Below are 16163 nucleotides of genomic sequence, written 5' to 3'. Positions count from 1 at the left end.
TTGAAAAAAAATGAGGGGGGAAGGAGGGGGGACGTGCTTTTGTGTCAGCGGCGTCACAAATGGCCAATAGTTGCAGAAGAGTAGATGTTTAGATGGTATGCTTACTAGTCAGCTGGTAGAGTTGAAAGTCAAAATAGCGTGATACACACAAGACCAAAATAATAGTTCTGTGTGCCTCAAAACGTTTGTCTAGTTTTATTCTTTCAGTCCCATGTCTATAGCGCTATTTTAAATTTAAATGAATAGTTGTTTATTCTTCGCGGCTTTTCACGCTCCTTGGTTATTCCTAGAAAGTTGGAAGCTTCGTTTTTCCGCTATCGTGTCCTCCGCTGTCGAGGGCGGCGCTCTATCTAGAAACAAAAGAAAAAAAAACAAACAAACCACGCGGCTTATCAGACTAAGCCGGTTTCAGGTGCACAAACCACCGCAGTGTCTCATTTATTTCGCAGGCGCATTTCTGCTGGATCCGACTAATCATGGCCACAAATTAAACACGGACTGTAGCATTGCATGTAACGCCTATGAGCGGACAAAACGTTACGTCGCGTTATTGGAGGTCGCGAAGCGTCTATAACCTGCTGACCTTCGAGCCTCTCATGTTTCCGTGGCGTCGCTTTTTCGCTTCTCTGACATTGTGCAAAGTATTATACAAGCATACATGTCCCTAGGTGATCCTATTCTGCATTACCCCGTAAAGTTATTCTCGTAAACGAATCCCCCGTCGTCACGCGGCCGCCATAGCCTCCAGCCTAACTCGCGACCTTGTATTGCGAACTTATGCCTAACGCAGTCTCAGCGACTGTTGCGCTCCGATGCCTAGGTCACGGGTTGAATTTCCGGCCGCGGCATCTCCGTTTCAATTGCGATAGCAATTATGTGGACACTCCAGGCGGATCTCTGCCGTCGCCGTCGCCGTGAGGTTCCGTATAAAGTCCAAGTGCGAGAAGACCGCGGCCAAGCGCCGTGTGCTGTAGGTGCGAGGGAAAGCGTGTGAGGGTGAGCAGAGAATGGTTGCTTGATGCGGCGGCGTATTCTCGCGGTGGAGGGGGCAGGTGAGCGCGCATCTCTTCTGCTCCGGCTACAGCTGCGCATCGCGCGGCTGGGCGCCCTGTCTGCGAGGTAATATGTGATGGGTTCGAAGGCCAGGAGACCCGAGATAGCTGATGGCTTCGTGTGCGCCGTGTTCTCGCGCACCGAGTTCGCGTTGAAGCGGGAGGAAGCACGAAGGGGAATTCGCTCGTCGCTGCTGCCGCTCTGCATGGCGCCAGCGTTCTGACGACGACGGCCCGCGGTCATCGAATGGGATGTGTTCATGTTTGCCTGTGCACGCCTTGCTTGTTAATTCAGTAAGCGAATATCTGCAGCAGTTCATACGGTCGGTAAAACTACCAACCTTACTTCATCCAAAGCAAGTCACATCGTGAACATGTCACTCATTTATCAACACAATAAGATACCAACCCGAGGATCTTCCGTGGTCGCTGTTCAAGCCTTATAGGATGCCAAGCGTACCGTGCCTACATTTTATTTTTCTAATTCGTATATTTCCACGAAACCTCTGCGCTTTGAGTTCACTTCACAACCCCTATTAATTTATTTTCAATGAGCTTATGCACGCTATTGCGGTTCAAAAGGTGGCCGGCTTTTCTCTCAATGTCATTTCCCTTATTATGCTTTTAGTAGAGGGAACGAGATTAAAAAGAGTGCAGAATTCCGAAATTCTCATGTGCCGACCTTTAAACACACATTAAACACCAGTTAACGCAACTCAGAATGCACTCGAGCGAAAACAGAAGTCTGTGCGAGGAATATACTATCCCGCCATTGGCAGAATTGTCGAAGGTGTTCTTCAATACAAGAACTATACAATAAATACCACACAGGGATGTTCGGGCTTCCTCGTTCACAGGAACCACACAGACTAAGTTTTCCCTTTTCAAAGCTGCGCAGTCTTCTAAGATTTGGTCGACTTGCTGTGTGTGTAGCATATTGCGTGTGGTTGCCGGAATTCGCATTCTCCGCGAATTCAAGTAGACAAAAAGAACGCCATGAAGCTATGCGTGTGCCTAGACTCTTTTATTATTCCGTCTTGGAAAAAATAGAGCTCTCTGTACAAACGCAGTGACAAACTACATCTTTGCACCCGAGTGCACAAAACATGAACAATGCAGGTCAACATGAACGGAGATGTCTTATCATTTTTTTCTTTTTTTCATCTCTATATGACTGACCATAAAACAGACCCTCTTTAACCGATGATGTACAGCACACACCACAAAAGCGACAGACACCGGCAAAGAACAAACAATAAAAAGAAAAAGAATGTACCAGGGCGTCCACCACGCGCTTCTGGAATAAGTAAAGGACACTTCATTGGTGTCACATTAGTGAAGTGAACAATACCATGCACAACTACAACTAAGCAATAGAAACTTGTGTATGAGAAAGGTCAAAGACGCTAAAGATCAAAGGTTGCCATTGATAAAAAATGAAAGAAGAAACCATTGTGAAATTCGCTAGATTGACAAGCATAAAAAACCAGGAGCTGTACATTCAGCCCACCTAACAGGCACAATGAAGTTCTTCAGGCGAGATCCCCAACATGAAATGACGCAAAATAAATGAAATTGAGCACCACCAAATGATCAAAAAAAGTGACTGAGGCAAGCTGCGAAAAAAAAAATATCAATGATGGAAGTACAGACAAACAAACAAAAACAATAGAAATAATTTCCCTGCAGGCCCTACCAGTTATCCCTGCCCATAATGGACCAAAATGTAACAACTTATTGCACAATGCCATGCTAAGAAAAAAAGATACCTTCCACTGCCTATGTAATTCCGAACTGCACCTATGATAGAGACTTAGAAGAAATAAGGATTTTGAATAGCTGTATAACTCAAACCACTTGTAACAATATGCAGAGGCATATATACAATACTTTGTATCTTACAGCTGCAGCATGCGTGGCGCAGCTCTTTCATCTTGTGATGGCCGGCTCTTCAGAACACTGCATTTCTTTGTTTTCTCTCTGCTTCTAAGTACAATCCACTGTGCAAGCATCCCACCAAAAATGCTACATATCAACTACAGTCAAAACTCGTCAGTCTTTCTATTATCAGCACTTCTCTTGCACCCAAAGCAAGTTGGTTACTCACAAGAGGACAATGCTATGAAGTCATTAAACCAAAAGCAAAAACAGAGGGGGGGCGTCATATATTGGGAATGCCACAAACCACAAAGATGACTAAGACAGACATTGTTAAGTAGTGGTATTTGTTAGCTTCCTACCATAATACATCAGCAGTGAAATGGATAAACCATCAGCAGCCACAAAATACTAGACATAACTCTATCTCACGACATTTCAACGAAGAATCCAACTCGAGTAGCCTTTTCACACAGGAGGCCAGTTAACAGCCCAGCAAGCCAGGCAAAGGCATGATTCATTCATTTATGCTGGAGGAAGGAGACTGAATATTTTTAATAAAATAATAACAGAGAAATACGTGGAGACAGAACAGTGCAGCTGTTGAGAAAAGCCCTGCATCCACTGGATGGGGGTACAGTCAAGATAACAGCAAAGTGGCCCAATGACGCTAGTGATTCGATGGAGCAAGGCGACAGTGAGGCAACCTAGGCAGAAAAGTGCAACAGGCCTTGTAAAGCTAATAGTTCTGTTGACTCTTTAGAGAGGCGAGATGAGCCTACATGTTACTTTCTTATTCTTCTCAATACGTGAGCTAAACATATGTTCCTTCTTGTGCTAAAATGAGGAAATGCTCTATGTATTCTTGACTGTGCACCAAATGTCAATGGCACCCTAGCATACCTAAGAAAAAATTACAAATGAGTTGTACACAAGCAAAAGAGAATGAAGATGTCTTTGTACCATTTCAGAATGCTTTCCCAAAAAATGAAAGAGTAAGAACAGCTAACATTGAATTCTAAGCAAAAACAAATGAAATAAAAAATGAAAGTACAGTTTGAAAAGAAATGTAAATGCACAAGAAACTATGGCTTTACACTTGAAGCTAAAGGACCAACTGGTGTGACATTGCATGGGCACATCAACCTGGAAGCAACTGCTCTAAATGATGAGCTGCACGTATAACGGTCATTGCAGGTGCACAGGGTTCTAGGTCTGCATACCTGCTTCTTCAGCGTCAACTACCGGCTTGCTCACGAAAAACACATTTGCTGTTGTCTGTGTCCCTCTCTTTGTCCTGTTGTTTAGCGCTGTTTACTGCTCGTAATGCATTAGCATGTTCATTTTCAAAGCCTTTGGCATGCTTAAAACAGCTCTGCCATAAGTGCCCACTATACAAATCCAGTGAAAGCTCCTGTTAGCAGCAAAAAGCCAAAAACAAAATGCCAAATATAATACGAAAACCACAAATGATCGCTAGAAAATGAACCAGTCATGACCCCTTCAATCAGTCACACTCTGCTGCTGAGATGACAACACATGCCTTGCAACTGTGCTGCACAAGAAATTAATAGGGTTCCACCATAATAATAAAAAAAAAACAGCGTGTACAACGAAATGATTGTGTCTCTTTCTAAAAGCTGTACGGCAGAACATCTATATAACTTTGACAAATGAATGACAGAAAAGAAATATTAAAATTCTGCACCACGCAAGCGTCCTTACAACACTGCAAACAAGACAGCACATACTGGCCTTGACGAAATACTGATACAAGTGATGGAACTGTTAACATCTGCCCACATCTCCAGCAGAAGGAAGCTCTTAGGAGGACAGTCTGATTAGTGATAGCATTAACAGGCAACTAGACATCACACACTGAAAAACATGTATAGAAAAGTGGGGGAGGAGGTTTCGTAAGCGACATCTAATGGCAGATTATGGCACTTAATAAAATGGAATGCAAGCAAGTCCTGTCATTAGGTCACTGTGGCAACCATGGTGACAGAACACCAACGGGACAGCAACAAGCACGTTGCCCATTTTAGTCACTAGGTGAAGTCAGCATCTGACGTGCCTCAAGTTGTCTACAGTGCTAGTGAAGTTATGTGTATGTGGGACAACATAATGTATCTCCTCCTAATTGCTTCTTACTGCGATTTCCAGTGATAACCAATGTATGAGCACATTCAATTGTTTGGAGCATCTCACAGCTTGGTTTTCTATGAATCAGTGACAGCATTTTAGCAGAAGTTAACATACATTGCAGGCAACAATTTATGCCACCCACTTACAAAGCAATAACTTGAAATATGTCAGTTCAATACATTTGCCAGGTACACACGTGGCTCAAGGCAAGAATGCTGGCAAATCCTTGCATGCTGCATATAAAACAGCATCACTGTGCAGAATGGTAATTGACTGAGGGTACAGAACAAAATAAAAATGAATATCTATTCTTTCTCCTTGAGAAACAGTGATATCTGTAGAATGCTACCCTCAACTGGCTCAATTCACTGCATGCAACTAGTATTTTTGGCTCCCACTGTGCATAACCCAACAGACCCGATAACATGTGTTTAAGGCACTGAGATAAAACAACACAGCACGTTCTAAATCAGTGCAAATCAAAGGTCAGGTAAGTAAACAGGAAGAAAAGGAAGGATCAGTCCGTAGAGTGCAGCTTCATATACAGGAGCACTGGGACACTGCCGCCAGCAGCTCTTGACAACAGCCACATTTTAAAGTGACAATCGGATAATTTTGTGTACATACTTTCCGCACATACAAGGACCATTTAACACCATACTCATAGCCACAGTCACGTGGGCAATTATTACAGATACATAGCCTTAACAAACTTTAGTTTCCTTCTAACCCCGTATTCAGAAACAGGCCTCGACTTGAAGCTCTTTAATTCCACCAAGCATAAGACAGTGCCCTGTCTCATCCTGGCTGCAAACAATGCAAAGGATGTCGACTATGTGAGAAATAATTCTTTAAGAAAGAAAATTATTGGAATTTTGGACCAATGGGAGAAAGGCACAGGTTAGAGGATATGTTAAAAACTACATAGCAATTTTCATAACATCCGTGGGATTCAAGGCTCAACCCTTTGTGTGGGAAGCCAGTGTATCAACTACAGCACCTACTGTGTTTTCTCAGTCAAACAGCATGCATGGGTGTCCAGGCAATGTACAGCTGTGAGGATGTACGTTTGCAGACTATGCTGTGACCCTCAAAACTGACATTTCAAGGTTTACAGGCTGTAGGCTCTGTAAACAAGATCTGCCAGTTTCGCTACAAGAGCGAAGCACTGACGGTGATTGAAAGCAGCATTGACATTTGACAGCCTTATGCTTGGACTCCTCAGATGATGTTATCACTATATGCGAGAGCAACATCTTGGCATGATGCAGCACACAGGGCAACTCCTGCCTGATAGAAAACAGTGCCCTGGCAGCGACCAGGCATCTAACGCTGGTGTGATGAGCATTAGTGTGCACCCAGTAAAATATTAGTTAACATTAGCTTGACATTTACTGCCCGTTCCACTCCGAACAGTGCATACACACAGCAGTTCAGCAGGAACTTTGCCCTGGCTCCACCACCAAGGCAATTGAGCCTAGCACTGATAGTGCGTTCATTTCGCTTCACTGATGTTGCAGCCAAATAGACTTCGCGTCCCAGGAGGCCCTCTAGCTCATCATGCCCGAGCCACGCATGCGTCGTCGAGCGGGATGGCATGACAATGGCGGTGACGACCGTGTTTTGTGCCTCAAGCATAATTGCTATTGCAATAAAAGTTTAATTGAGGCCCTGTAGTCAGTAAAACGATACAACACTAGGCTCATCACATTTCCTGCCAGGACTCATAGGCACCTCAATCACTTTGCAAGTCAGTTTTTGTTACTGATTGGTATGTGATGAATGCAAGACCAATTTTTTGTTTAAATATACTTGTTGGACGCCAGAATCTGGACCACCATGCACGTGGACAAAGTGACCATCTCGTCATGTCTGATATGGCCAAGCTGCTTTGTTTGTATAAGCAAAGAGATGATGCAACATTGTGTGGTGGGTTGCTGCATTTGGCAATTATCCTGAATTTTTCTGTCATTTCCCAGCATTCAAAACACAGTTCATGGCTGCCATTCACTGTTAATGGCCACACAATGGCCTACTTCAAATTAGTACCCCTTTATTTTTTAATTTTCAGTTTTTTTTAAGAGGTGGTGTCAAGAATATAACTAATGCACTTTTATACACTTCCACAGGGATATTTCATATTCAGCATGGATATTTTACGTAATAATTTCCTAACTAACTTTGAGAAAGCCAATATGCAATATAACGTACAAGAGGTCTTGGGAGGATTCTAATACAAGATTACGAGCTCAGGCTACAGAAACATTCAGCTTTTTCTCAGACCCCAACACCATATAAGTTTTTGACAACTATAGTACATGAGCATGTGATCTCAGGCTATGTGTACACTGCACTGGCACCCTATGGCATACTATAAAGGAACAAAATGCCTTTTTTCCTTTTTTGTTTGTCACAGAAACATTAAGCTGCTTTCCCAGAGAGTACCTTAACAACTGCAATGGTGTGATAGTTACTGGTGCTGCAAGTATAAGTGGCAGACAGAGACACTACCACTAACATGTCCATTCTGCAGTTTAGCTTACAAACAGTTAAACAAACAGCTGCAACAGATACTACTAGGTTTCATGCAACAGACACCACAAAGAAAGTGCAGCAAAAGCCAACATCTGGAATACAGTCAAACCTTGATATAACAGGCTGGAAGTACGAGAAGTTGTACTTTCTCATGCCAAGAATTAAAAGAAAATTTAGTTAAAGGTAATGCTCTTATTCTTCAGCTAATGAAAAATTTGCAGTTCCGCCCAAAAGGCGAAGCACCAATTCTGATAGCAAGTTAGTAGATAGCTGTACGAAGTAAGGACAGTAGTTTTATCGGCCATATAAGCTTTTCAACATTCGCTTACTATAACTAAATTAACAATGATAGAATGTGCAAGCGTGACTCAACGAGGACATAGAAAGAAACAGACACATAGAGACGGCACTGTGTTTGTGTGTCTGCTTCTTTCTACGTCCTCGTTCAGTCGCGCTTACATGTTTTATCATGGATTCAAACCAACTAGCACGTCAACATGTTTTAACTAAATTACCCAGCACGGTGTCACGCGCACACAGGTAAACATAAACACATCTCGCTTGATGAGTGTGGAAACTTGCTATGAAAATTCTGGAGTGAGGAATCGCGGCAACAGCAAGCGAATTAATCTTCATGCATCTCTCGCTTCACCGAGAACGAAACGTTGAAAGCCCATCGCATACAAAGCCTACCGGCACTATGTGCACTCTGTAAACATCACAGATCACTTCCAAGATGAGGCCTGCGCGGGTGCATACTTAAGCCACGTTGCAGACTGCTTTCATGACACACGAGCGCCGGCAATGTGCCCCTACGCTGTTCACCAAAGGCATCTACTATGGCGTCAGCGATTTGCATGACCAACACCGTCGTAGACGCTGCGGTTGTCTCCACTCTATGCAGAGTGGTGGGTGAGGAGGACATCGAGGCAGCGTAGCAGCCGCCGGAGAAGAACGCCCCTCCTCCCTCGCCACAGGAGCGGGCATGCATCCGGGCCGCGTTCCTCGCTCGCCCACACGAGACTTCACTGCGTAGGCCGGCTCACCCTCACACGCTTTCACTCGTACGGAACCTCTCGGTGACGGTGATGGCTGAAATGTGCCTGGAGTGTCCATATAGTTCCTATCGCAATACAAATCAACAGGCACCCCTAGGTCACTTCTGGCAGCTAAAGTCTGGTTGTTAAGAAATTACGAACTAAATCTCAAGATAAATTAGGGTGATAACTTTGCAGCCGATCATAGTGGTTGTCACTTTGTACATTACAAGCTTAAAGATAGCATGTGGGCATTTCCAGGAGAGAACAAAACTTATATGAGCTGTTCAAATCCATCATAACATGGGGCCATATACACTGTCCCATTATTACTAGCAACAAGTGCTAGCCTTCCATCTTGTGCTTCCTTAGAAGGTTACAATGAAAGTGAGTACCCCGTACGTTCTAGCACCAATGTATGAGGCTGTGAAATGCACTGCGATAACAGACAGCTGCAATAAAACAGGTCAATTCTTGGTGACAGGAGCACTACTGAAAGAAAGGACAGGCTTTTTCTTGGTGCCTCAGAGTTTCCTAAAAGGTTTCTAGAGGAACTGTAGCATTAGTGTCTACGAGAACTGCAAGCATTGTGGTTCAGCCAGCATGGGATCGACGAGAAGTGCACGGATTTCCCGAAACTTCGTCTTTCTGACTTCAAACATATCTGTGACTTCATGAACTGATCATATTGCATTATAAATGCAATAATAATTGGCAATGATCATGCATGTACACAGAGTCTTATTGCATTCCGCACTGAGAAAAATAAGATTGGTTCCAAATTAAGGTCAATAAAGGCAGATGAAGAGTAGTAAATAACGCCACAAGAATGTCTGAAGCCACATGCACGAAGATCAGACAAATCCATGTGTACTAATCACCATTCCCATAGAAGCTGTACAATCACAATGCCAAACTCCCTTTTAGTAATTTTAGTAGGAAAATCTATGCTGTCCTACATCCACTCAAGGAGGAAGTGTGAGGGTCAAAAGGAACGTGCCCCTAGAACATTTTATGGCGAGACGACAGATGGCGTACAGATGGGTTTCCCTCAACTCTCGCCTACACCTGCTGATGATACTCATATGCGCAAATGATCAACAGTGCGTAAACCAATGAAGCCTCATCCTTGTTTCGACAAAGGGACATGTCTTTGTGCCTGATGAATTCAAGTACTTCGGCCTTCGGACTCCAGGCTGAGGCCTCCCTTGTTCACCGACTACCATTGAACCTATCATCATAACAGTCTAACCTGGTTTGAAAATTTAAAGTATTTGAATAGCATTTGCAAGCAAAAGTAAATGCATTAAGTACGCAAGCAAATAGCATTGTCCTTGCTTCTTACTATGTCATTGGGTTTCTGTAGTTTACACACGCTATCTTAATATACCTTCGGTGAGCTTAATGCACGTAATGTTTACATATACTAAGAAATATAGCAGTGAAACATGGCGGCACTTGTGCAACCTACTTTAGCATGAATTGTTATGATCACTATGCTCTTTTGTTGATAGCCAGTAACTGTTAAAATGAGCTTTCGCTTCTTCTAAACTCACCTAAAACACTAGTTATGGGTGCATGGTGCATTCAATTTCTGAAATCGTTTGTCAATTTTGCTGTCCGTAGGTATGATGAGGCACATCAGCATAGAAATTACAGTATCTTTGCTAATGGTTCGTCTTGACTTGGACATGTTTGGCACAAGACACCACGTGGCGTCCTGTCTCTAACATCTTTACGTTTGCGTTCTTGTACAGTAAACTAAAAGTTTAAAAGAACACTTACTGAAGCGTTCCACGAAGCGGTTTCATTTAAAGTACGTAAAGTGCCGAATGCTATTTTAAATCTGTATAATGACTGACATACCCAATATTTGTTTGGCGCACATTTGGTAAGAAACATTTTAAATTAACTTCATTAAATCTGAGAACTTATTTACCTGCACTGATCACTTCTAGTCTCCACATATTCCTGCAAACTCTTCGTCTTGCTTGTGTGCGGAAAGGCTCATAGAAGTAAGTCTATCTGAGCCCGCTGTTTTTATTTCATGCTTGTCATTAAACGCTCCAGAGCATACAGACAATGCATGAGGACTGCATTAAAGTGAAGTAACAGACAAAATAATTTAGCTAAATCGCAGGAAAAGATATGTAAATGGTATCAAGATTGGATAATAAAGTAACTGCAAGTTGTCTAAAACCAAGAATCATCATATCAAGGTTCAACTGTACACCTGCTGGCTGGCTGATGCATTCATCCTAGCTGCAGCACAGCATTGCAGTATTTTGTCTCATCTTGATGTGCTTACATTCACTAAGCAGCAAGGCAGAAAGACCTGTTGGCAACAAAGACATATCAGAGACACACATGAGTGTTCAACATACGAGTCTTTGATGTGCCTTCAGCAGAGATGCTCTTCCTAAGCCCAGACATTGCATTCGTGTAAGTAAAACATACCAAAATAGTGACTGTACATAGCTGTTCCATCAAAAACAAACTGAATGCACCCCCAATTGCAAAAGCTTTTTGAGCATGGGATTCTTGAAAAAACTAAATTTCATCATTGATAATTTATCCTGCTGCAAAGAGAAAAGTGAAGCGTACACCACAGTCAAATCTCATTATAACGGAGTCCCATATGAAAAGAAAATATCTTCTTCATACTATATTATATTTGCTATAAGCGTACACATTAAAAAAAAGGTTTGCGATCAAGCTTATGCAAAACAATCGCAAATAACAGGTCAGCAGAGGGTCTCCTGAAAATTGCAATTGCCCATTCGTGGCTTGCCATGCTAATACATTGCATGTGAACTATGCTAAATTACAAGCATGCACCTTGTGGACGTTTGGACGAGCATTCAGACTGTGCCATATTAAGGTGTTCTTGCTGACTATTTAACATTTTAATGCGATTAGCATTCTTAGCCAACTTCAGCCATTTTGTGTCTCTATACATACATAGCCTCTTTACAGCACTTTCTCTTCAATAAAGAAAGATCTTTTAAAATTTCTCCAATGTTGACTGGATTCGAACCTGTGTCCCATGGGTTCCTGAAGCACAGCAGCCCGACACTTCAGCACTGCGTCACAAATGATAGAAATAAATTCTCAGAATTAGCGAGCGCCGGTGCGATCTCAGAAAAGGGAGACTTCGCCTGTCTGCCGCTATATGACCTAGCGTGTCCAAAGGGATGCATGAGAGAGTCACCCGGATGCAGTATACAAGGGGTCCTTCGCTGGTGAAACCCAATAATTCCCCGTTTTTGCACCCTGAATAAAATTAATACAAACTGGGTTAAACCCGGTTTCTCCACAATGACTTTCATTTCATTAGGGATAATGATAAATGCAGGTGTTACAAAACTAATGAACACTTCTTGCATTTTGTGAGATATATCCTATTACATACAAATATTATTATATATGGATATGGTGTATGCATTGTTTGCGCTTAGCACTTAAGCAAAAACCGGCATGTATAGAAATGTAATATGTTCAGCACCTGCTGATGTTGAGTGAAAAAATGTTTGTTGCATTTTTATTGTAGCCGCATTCACATGAATGCCCCAATGGTGCATTACATTAAATTTCCTGCACGTCACATACATGTAATCGGCGGTAATGTGCTAGGAAGCAAATTACCGCCATGCAAACGTTACACTGTACTGCAAACTGCAGCTGCAATGTTGAGGTTATGTTTACCCAACTATGATACTGAATACGCCCGCGACGCCATTGCACACGCCGACCACGCACGCCAGTTCGCCCGCACCCGTCTCGAGGCCTCACAGGAGCATCAGAGACGCCTCTATGATTGCCACCATCGCGACGTGCACTTTACTCCGGGTTCTTTGGTCACCCATTCGACGTGTGGGCCTTTCCGAAAAGCTGCTGTCACGCTACACTGGCCCATACCGTGTGGTGCGACAAGTTACCGATGTCACATATGAAGTCGTCCCCGCCGACCTCTAAGCGTCATTGTCGGCTGCAAGTGACATCGTTCACGTGGCGAGACTAAAGCCATACCATACACCTTTCACCGCGGATGTGTAGATTAAGCACCGGGACGGTGCTTCTACTGCCGGGGGTGATGTTACGAAACAGCCACCACAGTGTGGCTGCACTGAAGAGGAGGAAGACGATGCGGACCCGCTTGATATAGCGTCGCCATTTTGACCTTCCGTTAGCTTCCTCTAAATAAATTGTATATAGCATTGGGCTACAGCTACACGTAACATTATGTTTGAGAGGGGGGCAAGTAATTAATCTAAGTGGTATTTCATTAGTTTTGTTGCAAGAGGTCCTATTGGGAACAAGTAAAATTGGACAACACACAAGGGCAAAACAACCGACAGGTTTAGGATGGACGCAGAGATGCTTGCAATGCATATGATAACGTATGTCAACAAGGGCTCATAAGATAACGAGAATTGTCACACCTCCTGCTAAGCAGGGCAGCGTCCACTATTTTTTTTACTTTTTTGCTTTACTGAAAAACTGCAGAGAACAAAGAAAGGATTGGCAAACTGGCCTCTATTGGCTGTTTTCGCTAATGTGGTTTCATTTCAATTAATAATGCCAGACAACAAGAATTCTTAGAGATGAGCTTGTCACTTGATTTGCGAGCAGCTCCCGCTACCATTGCACGCTCCTCTGAATGATTTCGCTTGTTTAAATAGAACCTTTGTGTCCAAAAAGAGACCAATGCTTGTTTTAATCATTTGTGAAAGTTCCCAGAAAAATCACGAACTTTGGGCTGCCAGACAACAAAACACCCGATTTCTCCCCTGCTTTTATCTTAAAAGATAACAACCGATTTTTACAGCCAAATTGCAACATATAACCCAGAAACGAAGGACCCCAAGTATACGGCTCATATGTGATGTGTTTCGGCGGTGGCAACATGGTGAGCTGCTACATTTTGAATGCTAAATGGCTGCATATGCGCTCAGCCACACTGAGAGCCATGCTTGTTGTAAGCTCCGAGATCTATGACAATTGGAGAAGTTCATGTGCTGTGTGCGTGCCAGCAGGAGTTTACAGAGCGCAGAGCACAGGTCAGTGGCTTATGGTCGGCCGCGCTAGAAAAGGAGCCGTACAAGAGGTGTGTTCGCAAGCAGCCGAATGTAGTTCAGCTATTTGATCATCTGGTCTGCGGAAGTTTCCATTTATTGTCTCGTTATTCCTTTGTGGCGGCATGGCAGTGAAATTTCGTTTTACTGAAATTATGTATAAATACACTTCGTTATATTGAGCTTCAAAGTACACGGTATTCAATGGACAAGAAGTTATAAAAATTAAATACTTCATTATATTGAGAATTTTGTTATACTGAAGTTTGTTATATTGAGATTTAACTGTACTTCATTGTACGTGACAATTCTTTACATCAGTGTTCGTTATATAAATGTACGACTGTACTTCTCTTTGCAACCATAACCTCTGAATTCCAGGTTCAGTGACGAAAATGCAACAAGACTAAGCTTTTATTCTACGCTCCAAAAGCTTTTGCAGTCAGTCGTAGAGCAGTTCGAAAATCCCAAGGGGGAGCAATCAGCCTTTTTCATCAGTCCCATGTGCTCCCTCCCGCACACATAGTTCTGCGCGAGCCGCATGCCTGACCCACGTAAAAGAAAAAACCCCAAGAAAGCAGTACACAGGCTCGAAAAGATACAAATCATGCCCACATGGTTGAAACAAGGTAGGGTTTTGGAGGATTATGTTTCAGTGTTTTCACTTATCAACAACTTCCTTCAGGCACATCGCCTGAAGGAAGAAAGGTGCACCGTTTGTGAGACTTAACTGCAATTAAATTAACATTTTTCATCACTTGACACCATGGGAACAAATTTATCTATGACTGATTCTCATCACTTGTGCTAGGGCATCACCTCTAAAAGCAAAGGCTCATTGGGAAGCCACTTTTTAAACAAGACTTGTTACAGTCCCTTTGAGTGAACTCTGTAGCGATCTATAGCAAACTGTACAAACTCATATTCACATGCACTTAAATAGGTGGGGCAGATATGACTTCATGGTTAAGAAATTAATGTATCTTTAAACAATGTGAAACAGTTGCGCACAGTAAATCATTTGACAAATCACGTCAGAACAATGCTTCCAACCACTCTTGTCACATGTTGATGCCGCAAGGCTCATTTCACAAAACAAGTTCACGTGCCTATAGCACAGCACCCCAAAGAATTGGTTTGCTGCAAGTTCAGCAGGTTCTGTTGTCCAAAATAGATGCGCTTGATGTACCGGGTTTCAGTGAAAGTTTTGACGAAATTCCTGGCAGATGGAACTGGAGAGAATGAAGCCAGTGAGGCCAGAACCATTATGCAACCAATGCAACTAATGATGGAAAAGGTAGCTACACAGGCAATTCATCATGTCCTCGTGTTGGTTCCATAAGACTTGAGAAGCAGGCTGTAGACTTCATCGTCTGGACCTATTGAAGAGACAAATGTAATGTAATTAGAAAATGATGCACCGTCACAATAAATGACACATTTGACTAACGTCCATAATTTTTTTCTGCCAAAACTAGATAGCCCTATGTCAGGAGCCAGAGAAGAAATGTAAACACAACACTCTGTGCTTTATTTAACAGGGTGTCTACTAAATTACTTTATATTCCTGATAATGTAAATAAGAATTCCATGAGCAGTTAAAAAAAATAACATTTTGCATGTCGAACAGAGGCATGATTCATAGGTGATTCCATGCACAAAAATGTTTATTGCAGCACCAAAACAAGATTATAAGGATATTTATTCAGTGCTTTAAAGTGCCTCTGTGCTTCAGTGATGAGCCGTTGCTTCTATTGTTGGAGCTCCTTTCTTTCTTTCTTTCTTTATTGTTTCCTCAGACATAGTCTAAGAGGGGGCCGAGGCTAAAGGCGACAGAGTGCCTGACAAGGGCCCCGGCCCCCATGCACAATATACACAGAAAAAATACATCAACAAAGTTCAGTCAGACAGACATCATAGGTTCAGACAGTGGGCAATATTAAAAGGGAGACTAGTCACTGCTTGAATATGAAGTCAGCAAATAATTGGTACAAAATATTTACATAAGCAACATAATGTCTGCAATGTAAATACAGAACACAGCAATTCAGTTATCAGTCAGCACGTTCAACAACATCATTCATAGCCATGGCACTCATCACAAAAACCAAGACACAGAAACCAAGCACAATTTCACAGCCGTGTATCAAAATTGCAGTAGCTGAGAGGAGCATGGCAAGGGAGAACAAAGCACACTTTCTGAGGTAATTTACAATAATGAAAACATAATGTCACTGTTCACAAGAACATCCTTGATGCGGATGGCCAATCCTTTCCTGTTTTGTTCAGCCTCAGATGCATCCAGCCTGTCTTGCTTTTTTTTTCTTGAGTCCTCCTTCCACCGAATGTATGCACCACGCACCATTTCCACCATACTGTCTGTAATGTCAACACTGTCTACACCACCTACTGCTGAAACTCCATCATTCACTATTCTC

General features: G+C 42.7%; 1 protein-coding gene across 4 annotated transcripts in view; it reads right to left on the bottom strand.

The window, feature by feature from the left end:
* Positions 1–2055: 2055 nt before the first annotated feature.
* The window catches only part of gem (transcription factor CP2 like gemini), a 91821-nt gene continuing 77713 nt past the window's right edge, over positions 2056–16163 (bottom strand). For all 4 annotated transcript variants that reach the window (XM_050178267.3, XM_050178266.3, XM_050178268.3 and 1 more), the window contains one exon: positions 2056–15104. In XM_050178267.3, coding sequence (XP_050034224.1) covers positions 15043–15104 — 62 coding nt within the window. In that variant the 3' untranslated portion in view covers positions 2056–15042. The remainder of the gene's footprint in view (positions 15105–16163) is intronic.

This window comes from Dermacentor andersoni, chromosome 5 (genome assembly GCF_023375885.2).
Source record: "Dermacentor andersoni chromosome 5, qqDerAnde1_hic_scaffold, whole genome shotgun sequence".
NCBI lineage: Eukaryota > Metazoa > Arthropoda > Arachnida > Ixodida > Ixodidae > Dermacentor > Dermacentor andersoni.
Note: the sequence above shows the minus strand (reverse complement) of the source record. Positions and strands in the feature narration are given on the sequence as shown.